At 33.0% G+C, this 11,068-nt stretch overlaps 1 protein-coding gene across 1 annotated transcript; it reads right to left on the bottom strand.

Moving 5' to 3' along the window:
* Positions 1-10,080: 10,080 nt before the first annotated feature.
* On the bottom strand, positions 10,081-10,673 carry LOC123535794 (uncharacterized). Its single transcript, XM_053527790.1, has 2 exons — positions 10,190-10,673; positions 10,081-10,145 (listed from the first exon to the last, which is right to left on the bottom strand). Exons 1-2 carry the CDS (start codon positions 10,566-10,568, stop codon positions 10,081-10,083), a joined length of 444 nt encoding a protein of 147 aa, XP_053383765.1. The 5' UTR covers positions 10,569-10,673.
* Between the last annotated feature and the right edge of the window lie 395 nt (positions 10,674-11,068).

Raw genomic sequence — 11,068 nt, 5'->3', positions numbered from 1 at the left:
CATGCTAATTTGCAAATTTGTATCTCAGCTGGGAATGAGGTTATTTGTGTTTGTACTTTATCTGACGATTTCATGATACTACCAGATCTTTTACAAGAATGGTTGTGTTTGTTGTGTTTCTTAAGACCAAATGTTGACACCTCAGAAGCATGATCATCATGAGATTTTTCAGTTTTCATCATTAGAACTTACAGAGTCATTGTCTGAAGTCCAAACACTTTGATTTGCTTTGCAGCCTTTCCCCCTAAAGATTTGGATTTTTTTTAAAACTTGCTGTAGATAAATAATAAAACTCACTTTTCTTAAGATTTATATGTTCTCAATATTACCTGAATCATTGTTTTGAGCAGAATCCATGTATTTCAACAAAATGTTTCACACGTTCAAACCTTTTACCGCTTTCACTTCATTTCATTTCTTCACCACTTTCTGCCGCAATTATTTCGGCTTGATTATACGCAGTTTTTACACCTCCAACTCTTGTTTTGTCCCTCATTCTTGGTCTTTAGAATCAACATCCTCGGAAGATGGTGCGTTTGGTTATGATTCCGTTTCTTATCTCACTGGTGGAAAAAAGAACGAGTGTTTATCGTTAGACTCACATATTTCTCCAGCTGCATCATCCTTCAATGAAAGCTCTTGCTTGTTCATGGCTTTTGAAGTTGATTTCAGAACTTTTCTTAAAGCTGTAGCCATTTCGAACGCTGCATCATCAGAAGTCATAAATGGCCTATCAAACTTCAATACTTTATATAGAAGTCATTCCATAAAGTTATTGGTTCTTTTAAATTTATATATATATATATATATATATATATATTTTAAATTTATATATATATATATATATATTCTGTTGTTTTAGATCTAGTTATAAAGAACGAGATGACGCTAAATTAATAGTTCCTAATAACAGATGAGAAAAATACCCAATAAAATACATGTAACAAACAAAAACAAGCACCAGTGAAATATCGGGAAATAAAAAGTGGTTACTGGCTAAGAACAAGGAAACAAAGAGCTGGCCAGAAAATGAACATTGTATTAACACGACTGTTGTGTAGAAATGCGTATGATATACTATATCATAATAATATTACAGTGTTATCACATAGGAGAAAGATCTTGACAAAAACACTTAATACGGAACCAGTTTCGATGAAAACTTATTTTCTTAAATTTTAAAGGTTTGCATCATTCAAAGTTCTAATTACTATAAAAACGATACCAGTTCACTGGACATATATCTATGGAATACACTTGTTTAGTAGGAGTTCTGAAGAATATATGAATGTAGAACTTGTGAAACATTTTAATTCAACTGCTGGATCTATTTGCCCGCATGTCTTGTTTGGGAACAAAGAACTTTGTTTCGCCTGATGAAAAATTTTAAAATGGGAATGATGATTGAGGTCTCATGAAAAGAAACTTGAAAGATGAATATTATGCATTATTATATTTTGATAGTTATTGGTGACACATTAAAACTGGTGATAAAATTTAAAGATTGGATTGAAAAGAAAAAATATGACCATCTGAAAATTATTGGAGACTGTGGGCATCACGAAACAGTGCATTTAACTTATATCTAGTTTATAAAACTTTCTGTTTATTAGTTTTATATGGTAAATTATGCACGAGTTCTGCAATCTTCCGGTAAAGAGTGAGTGCATATTTCCCGATGCAAAGATAATAACCTTTTTATTTCATACGTATCTACATGTATGTTGGGTTTCTCATTTTCATTTTGAATATTTTGAAAATCATGCGGCAATACTAGTAAACGATACATAACTTATGGTTAATTTCTTATCGATGATAATAATCATGCCATTTTTGGTTCTATAAAGAAACCTTTTTATTATATACCTACATAAATTCTGTCAAGAAAACAGCTCGTATGTCACAAGTAAATACGAACAGGCAGAAATAAATCCGTATTGTACCTTTTGTATTGTATGTTTCCGGACTCCTTTCATTTAATATGTATGACCTGACGCAGTTCTATAAATAGTGCACCAAAAACTACACTCGTTTACAAACTATAAACACTGAATATTTCATTTGATAAAAAAAAACAACATCCTAAAAGATGGTGATATTTAATAAAAGAATCATTACAACAGTAACTAGATTCGGCTCTCGTGGATTGTGTTGTGCAAGGGCGGATCACAGCCTCATGAAATGAGATCTTGCAAAATCCACTTGAGCCGAATACTGGTACTATTATAATAATCTTATTTTCTATTACATCTTCCTTCGATTCACAATAATGTGTACTAAGTAAATGATTATTTATCTTTTAACTTAATATCATTATCATCATCATCACTATCATCACTATCATCACCATTGTCATCCTGATCAATATTATTATTAATATTATTACGTCAAAGAACAAAAAGGGAGTATTGGCATTGCATTTGACGTTGCATATTTTCATGTTTTTTATCTGACACTGCCGTCGATTGGTTATTTTTTGTTAATTTTGTTTCGATTTTGTAGCCCAGAAATTGGATACAGTTAAAGCCCGGTAATCGCTTTCAATGAATTGTCGACATTTAGATTAATTATTATTATCATTAATATTATTATTATACCAGATTTATATAGCGTTCTTTCCATGATAAACACGTTATAGGGCGCTTTACATATAGCAAAGGTCGCGAAGTTCATCCTCTACTAGTACAGACACAGAGCCATGTGACCGGAGTAGATTAACCTACTGCTTGAAGCCTCTTTCTTTGAAACAACTGACGTTTACATATGTAATCTTACAAGGCTGTTTCAATACCGGCTTTCAAATATTAACTTTTTGACTATTTGCTGTCACAATTTATTCCGAATTTTGACGTTTTTACCTAAATTTAGTGCTTAAATACCACAGCCATGTTACATTTTTGGCAGTTTTAATAACCAACACAATTATAGGATAAATTGACTTGTTTTGTAATAAGATATTATTAAATAATTTTGCTAAGTAAAGAAGATTAATAATGTGATACGCTTTCATGAGATCGTCGTAGTTGTTTGAAGTAGACCACGTGATATAAATGTAACACATATCAACTTCATGCTGATACTTTTTAAAATGGAAGAAGAAATGAAAAAGAAAAACAACAACCCCAACAAAAAATACGGGCGAGTTAATGTTCCAAACAATAAGTCCTTATCAGAAAGGTTTGATGTAACGGTATTTTTCTTTTTTTCTACCAAATATAGTAAGCTAATTTGCATACTTTTTACTTTTAGTGCGTAAAGGTACTATACGTTACTGTCATATATTTCTATCAGCTTGGAGAGGAGACTTAAAAAGATTCGAAATACGCCACCTTGTTTAATATCTCATATATTAATCGTCTTAGATAATATGTAAACCATGCACATCGGCATTACAAAGCACCAAGTGTGTCATTTCCTTCAACATTGCAAAGTTGAAACGAAGGATACATTTCGGAACATACGTTACCAGTTGTTCATAGAAAGTTAAATAACACTAAAATAATGATAGTATATGGTTACATTGTGCGGTGGCGACTCCAAGGCAGTGGCTGTTTATTTTATTTAAGGCCCCAAAGGAAGGTAACCCCGTTTATTTTCAGAAAAATTACATGTGCATATTGATGACATCAATTTTTTGTTATCATATGTAACATATAGCATATTAAGGATAACACATCAATAGTATTGAATCTATTCATCTATTGTCAACAAATAATATATGGGAAATAACGCAGTTTGCTAATAACAATAATACATTAATACCATAGACATGTAGCTGTTTTTAGTTTTCGAATTATGAACAGTATAGATATCACATATATCCTATTCAATGTATTAAAATTATGTAAGAATTTTTTGTTAGAATAAAACAAGTCTTACGAAAACCGAAGGGCCAAAACAAACACAAATAAAAAACAACAACAACAAAATTCGAAATGCAAGACAAAGATGATACTATAGGGTATATAGTTTTTTATTCAATAAAGGTAGAAAACTCTTACATATTCTTACTTATTTTCAAATTCTGGGTATCATTCCTACAGTGAATAATCATTATTTATGATATAAGATACTTTGTATTATAAAAAAGGAATAAAAAGGGATAAAAAATTAAACAAAAGCCTAAATGTCAATATGCAACATCATGCAATATGGAGTTATGTTAATTATAAGTCTTCAAGGTAATATAACAACTAATTTAAATCATCGGCGTGAAGTTGGCAGTACAGCAGTAGCAGCAGTAGTAGCAGTTAACTGCTACTACTGCCAGCAGTTACAGCAGTTAACTGCTGCTACTGCCATTGTTTGAGCAGTCGTTAAAAGAAAGCAAATTGCTATCATTGTTCAAAAAGTCATTCACTAGAATTACTTTTACAAATCTTTAGTAGCAAAAACTAGGGCCACCTATTCTAAACATAGAGTTACTAGTATGCCAAACAGGCAGAGTTCAAAATTCATTCCATGTCTTTGGATGTTGCTTAGTTAGAAATATTATTCCTTGAAAAACATCTTTCCAAAACTGATTTTTAACTGTTTGGATTCTAAAGATTAATAGAAAAGGAAATATCTCCTTTATAACATTGAAGAACTTGGTATTATATGCCATTAATCTCCTTATCCATGCCATTTTAGGGATGTCATAAACAATTATATATTTACTAGTCTAAGACCTCCATAGCCATAACTTTCAGTTACAATTCCTCTCTTTATCTTATCTGGTCCATCAAAAAAAAAATATATATATATATAAAAAGTATTGATTTCAAAATATCTGACTTTGGATTTGGTAAACTCAAAATAAGGTGATTAATTTTTGATAAAGCTAATGTTTTAATTACAACAGTCTTTTTCCAATTAGTGAGATTATTCTTTTTGACCATTGGGTAAATAATCTTCTAATTTATTCCATTTTGGTAAAATAGTTAGCATTAATAATTTTATGTAAATTTATTGTAAAATTAACACCAATCACTTTAAAACATTCCAACTCCCAATGTAGATCAAGTTCTGGACAAATTCTAAGATTACTGCCTTCCATTGAACCTATCCATAATACCTTTGTCCTCTATGTTGAGTTTTAAATCTGAAATTTTCGCATAACCTGCTAAAGTTTGCATGGTTTAGTTTAGATACTACTCAGATCCATTTAGCATTATGGTTGTATCATCAGCATACTGAGACAACAGATATTCTATATTATTAAGCTTTAATCCTTTTATATTGGGATTATTTTTTAAATGTATTCCAAGAACTTATGCACACAGTATAAAGATATAGGGGTATAAGGGATTGCCCTGACGACAACCGCGTTGAACATTGAACTAGTCAGAAAGATGTTCATTTATTGTAACACAAGACTGTATATTTTTATAAAACGATTTTACCCATTTTGTAAAACGTTCCCCAAAATTAACGAAATGTAACACTTTATACATAAAAGACTAAGATAGGGAATCAAAAGCCGTTGCAAAGTCAATCAACAATAGCATTCCTTGGACCTGATGCTCTTCTGTATAATGCATAATATCATAAATTGATCTTGTGTTATCACCTATGTATCTTCCAGATAAGAAGCCGGTTTGATCTACACATATAGGCTTATGTAGAACTGTTTTTCGGCGCTGAGCAATACTAGCTGACTACTAGCTACTTTTAGTAAGAGATATTTAACAAAGAAATAGGCCGTCAATTTTTTATTTACTATCTATCTTTATCTCTTTTTTGGGATGCTTAAGAGTAACTGATGATTCCTCTGTGTCAAAAGCATTATTAATTGACCTGACCAGAAAATGACCAATATTATTCCAAAAGAATTTAAAGAATGCTGCTGTAAAACCACTACTTCATGGAGAAGAATCATTTGACTTTTTTTTTCAAGCTTGTCCGCATTTCATTATAATTCAATAATTGAAATGTCCTTCTAGACTTTGTTTTTCTTCTTCATTCAGTTTGGGTATAACTGTATTATAAAGCCGATTGTTGAGCTCAATATTTTCAGTCTCCATAAAAGAATAAATTTTTTTAATGACTTTCTACTTCTTTCAAAATTTTTTGTTTGACTTATTAATAATAACCAAGCAGAAGAGTATAAAGAGTGCAAAAAAGGCTTTCAAATGCAGTTTCTAGGCCTCTTTTCCGGATTTAAAGGCAGACTATCGGTTGAAAAACGCGGGAAAAAGACGTGACGTTTTAACTGTTCTTAAACGTCCCAATTTTCATAGCACCACAGCGTGAAAAAAAAAATAAAAAAAAACTCTGTTGTCAAGGAATTTTATAATCTTATTTTACTCGAAAATATTTCAGGATCATTTTTTTTTAGAAAATTTTTAAAAGAAATCTACGAAGGAGAGAACGAGCAGTAAAAAGTTTAATAAGAAGTATCATTTTTTTTCATTACGTTTTTGTGTGTGTAACATGCTTTCAGGTGTACAAGTGTGGCAATAAAACGGAAAAGAAATCGGAAATTGCCTTACAAACTTAGAATACGCTTAAGGTATTAGATCACTAATAGAGAATCTCCTTTTTGAAGAGTATTTAGTTCCTACCAAAAACCTACTTTTACTGCAATTCTTAGGGGGGCGTAGGTTCAAACCCTACTGGAACCAATTTTTTTTCCTTTATTTTCCTTTTTTACTAGTAAGTTTTTATTTCTTTCAAGACTTATTATTGATGTTTTGTACAAAAATGGAAAAAGATGAATCTTATAAGCAATTTTTTGGTGTTCAAAGGGAATTTACTTCTTAAACAGAAGGGGTAGAGTTACACATCTTTAAAAATATTGAGTTACGCGCGGTGAAAGTTCTCTATTTTGCTTTCACTCTTAGATTATATATTGTGGAAGAAATTTAGGTAGGTTTTATGTCTTCCCTAAGGTTATTTTAAATGGAGTAAGCAAAATTCAAAACAGAAACACATCATTCGACCTTATTTTTTCAATGTTGAAGTATGAATTCTGTCTCATTAAATCTGTTTACTTGAGACACCATAGAAAAAAACGATATTAACATTTTTGTTTTGTGTTTCATAATTGGTTACCAATAGTTTGATGTTTCTTCTATTGAAATTAATGGTAAAATGAGTTCTCTGCAAAGGTTTTGAATAGTGGCTATCACTTTGAAATCTGTCTCTGCCTGAGCTTGAGGAGATACCGTAAGTTATTCAAAATTTATAAAAAACGGCGCGGTAAAAGTTGTTTAAAATTTGCAAAATAGTGCAAAACACGGTTACCTTTCAGAATATACCAAGCAAAGGCCATTTTGTAAACATTACTATTAGTGACCTAATACCTTAATATGAAATTTAATGTTGTAAACATTTTTGTAATTTACTTATTTTTCCTTAAAATACAAACAGTTCTTTTTCTGAAAATTTGATGCACAAAATCTGCGCGTGAAAAGGGGGATGGGGGGGGGGGGGCGGTGGGGGGGGGGGAACATTTAAGATAATACAGCAAAAACGAAGTCGGAGACCTCCATATTTTTTTTCGCTCATTTTATAGTAAAATAAATTTACATGATAATTTTAATTTAAAAAAAATCTATGGGACAGTTTTTACACACTACTTAGTCATTCCGCTGGAAAACAATAATTTCGTAGAAAGATTTTGGCATAATTTTTGCATAAAGTAAGCATTCCTTCGGCGAATAGCCGGAGTACATATTTGAAAATTAAAATTACATCACCGCATAGCTTTCAACGGGCCTCATATATTAAAATATATTAAATGAAAAATAATTACTTATTGAACTGAATGGACGACCTAACACTATATCAACTAAAAATCAATCGCTGTATGTAAAAACGGCAGCGTCACAACTATTTAGAGCAAGGCTAAAACGTAATTTTCGACGCCATTTGCGTAAAAATGTGCAGCTGACCTTGTTCATAATTGCACATCGGATGAAGATCAACTTTTGCTTTTATTTAAACATGCTATCCTGGATGCAACTTGTTTTTTTTTTTAAATTCCCGCTCATTGCACTTTCTTTACCTAATTCTTGCATAAAAACTACCTTTTCACTGGATCCATCCATGTATTAACGGGAGAAAAATCGTGCGCAAACAAGGCAGTTCACGTACTGTTAATAAATGATTTTTATTTTTAAAATGCTTTCCCAGGGATGTATGTATTTCTCCACAGACTGACATCTGGTATCTGCGTCTTGTTTCTTCCATAATAACCTCCTTTCGTAGCATAAAAGATACAATCTAAACCATATAATGTTTTGTTGTATAATTTACCAACGCCAATTGCACTGTCCCCAACAATGTTCGTACTTCTTCCCTTGTTTACTGCCCTTTTAGAGCTCAGCGTCGTTTCAGTTTTTGTAGATAACCGTGAATGTTTAAGAATCGCATGTAACTTGTGCGATTGCTCGTTTTTATACGCCCGTTTGAAAAACGGGACGTATTATGGGAACGCCCCTGGCGGGCGGGCGGATGAGCGGACGGGCGTCGTCCACAGACTTTGTCCGGAGCATATTTTCTACATGCATGAAGGGATTTTGATGAAACTTGGCACAGTTGTTCACCATCATGAGACGGAGTGTCAAGCGCAAGAATCAGGCCCCTAGGTCTAAGGTCAAGGTCACACTTAGTGGTCAAAGGTCAAATTCAAGAATGACTTTGTCCGGAGCATATCTTCTTCATGCATGGAGGGATTTTGATGAAAGTTAGCACAATTGTTCATCATCATGAGAAGGAGTGTCAGGCGTAAGAACCAGGTCCCTAGGTATAAGGTCAAGGTCACACTTAGAGGTCAAAGGATACAAGAATGAAAACTTTGTCCGGAGCATTTCTTCTTCATGCATAGAGGGATTTTGATATAACTTGGCAAAAAATGTTCACAACTATGAGGCGGAGTGTCATGCGCAAGAACCAGGTCTCTAGGTCTAAGGTCAAGGTCACACTTAGAGGTCAAAGGATACAAGAATGAAAACCTTGTCCGGAGCATTTCTTCTTCATGCATAGAGGGATTTTGATATAACTTGGTACAAACGTTCACCACTACGAGATGTAGTGTCATGCGCAAGAACCAGGTCCCTAGATCTAAGGTCAAGGTCACACTTAGAGGTCAAAGCTCAGATACAAGAATGACTTTGTCCGAAGCGTTTCTTCTGCATGCATGGAGGGATTTTGATGTAACTTGACACAATTATACACCATCATGAGACGAAGTGCCATGCGCAGTTCCCATCTTTAGAATTACTTCCCTTTGTTGTTACTATAAATAGCTTATATTGTAACTTTTTCATTACTTGTCGTAGGAAAAAATCGAGACCACTTTTCTGTAGTACAACATGCATGCTACATCTAATTTTGAGGTGTATTTTGACCAGTCTCTACCTGGTAAAGATTTTTGTGTGGACTTACAATTTTTTTTTTATTATTTTTTTTTTTTTGGGGGGGGGGGGGGGGGGGGGGGGGGGATCGTATTTATGATTTTGGTAAGTATAAGTCGGTATGTTTTTATCTAATTCCTCTAAGAATTTATATAAACAGCTTGAAAGCTTGATAATACGTTCGTACTCATCCGTACTCCACATGTATCCGTACTGAACTGAAGATAACTCGAATGTAAAGTTATTATTCTTGAAATTGTGCTCCGTAGTGTTGTTGATTTCTGAGCCCTGGTTATGAATATTTAAAACATGTTTACCGTGTCCAAGACAGCAGAATGGAAATTAAAAACTGTACTGGAATAGTCAAGTCATAACATATGTTAACAATACATTTAATCGTCGTGCAATTTTATGCAAGAATATTGACCTTCGGTCTCGCTCACAAACAATCCCGCGAGTTTCTGCAGACGTTAATACACAGAAACGTGTATTATCCCTACAACGTCTCGTCTCAAAATGCCTTCGGTGACTTACTTAAAAGCATTGTAACTTTTGAAATAGTGAAGATAATTACTTCAAATTTTTAAATTTAAAGGTAAAAGAATGTTCTTTGATTTCTTGTCACTAATATAGGTTTTCTCATGGAACGGCTCATATACATATACCACACTAACTATATTTTCGCTTAAAGATGTAGTCGCGAGATTTATGGAGACTGTTTCCACTTCATAATGTTTCATCAGGTGAAACAAAGTTCTTTGTTTCCAAACAAGACATGTCTACAGATAGACCCAACAGTTGAATTAAAATGTATCACAAGTTCTTCATTCGTAGGTCTTCCAGAATACCTAGTAAATAAGTGTATTCCATAAATTCCACTCCAGTTACAATTTTTACGAAAGATAGTATGACCAATTTGTGTCCATGGTCGGGACAGTTTTCCCAGTTCCACATGTATAAGGTCCTTGTTTTCTTTGCAATGTGTTTTGGATACACCATAGCATTGTATACATAATTTTTACCATTGTAATGATATCTGTATCCATCTAACCATTTCTGTAAAAAGGTAGCATTTTGTTCCGCCATTATAAAAGCAGACGACACAGTACCGGATGACTGTGACGACATTGTACAAGGGTGCGTCCGGAGTGGTTCTAACGATTTCACAACAACGATATCGGTGTCCAAGTAAATTCCTCCATACAGAAGTAAGGCTTCAATTCGCATAAGATCACCTACATGTTCTTTAAAGAAAGTCTCTTGCCCGAATATTTCACTTGGAGGATCTCGTCTGACATGAACAATATTCGGAGAAAGCGTTAATATATAGTTCCAATAGTCCCCTGCAGGCAACTTATCGCCATGAATCAAAATGGCACAGGGTCTAACAAACCGAATAACACTGATAAAACTAACAAATTCATAAAAAGAAAGAGTATCTTTCCTATATATAACGTAATGTATGACATTGGGAACACGAAGATTATCTTTGCAACAGTTATTAATGTATCTTTGTAAACATTTGTCGACAAACTCTAAACGAATGATATCGTCATTTGTCAATATTTTGTGTGATATAGGTCTTTCATGCAATGTAATTTTCTTGCCTTCACATGAAATTGAAAATGCAAATTTCGGTTGAATGTTCAAAAGTTGCTCTGAACGAAACCTTGAACAATTTTGGTTTTCTTCGAAGGTCCATAACTTTAAGTTGGATTTTATAGGCA

The sequence above is a fragment of the Mercenaria mercenaria genome, chromosome 17 (assembly GCF_021730395.1).
Source record: "Mercenaria mercenaria strain notata chromosome 17, MADL_Memer_1, whole genome shotgun sequence".
NCBI lineage: Eukaryota > Metazoa > Mollusca > Bivalvia > Venerida > Veneridae > Mercenaria > Mercenaria mercenaria.
The sequence above is the reverse complement of the archived record's forward strand: the minus strand, read 5'-3'. Positions and strand labels throughout refer to the sequence as shown.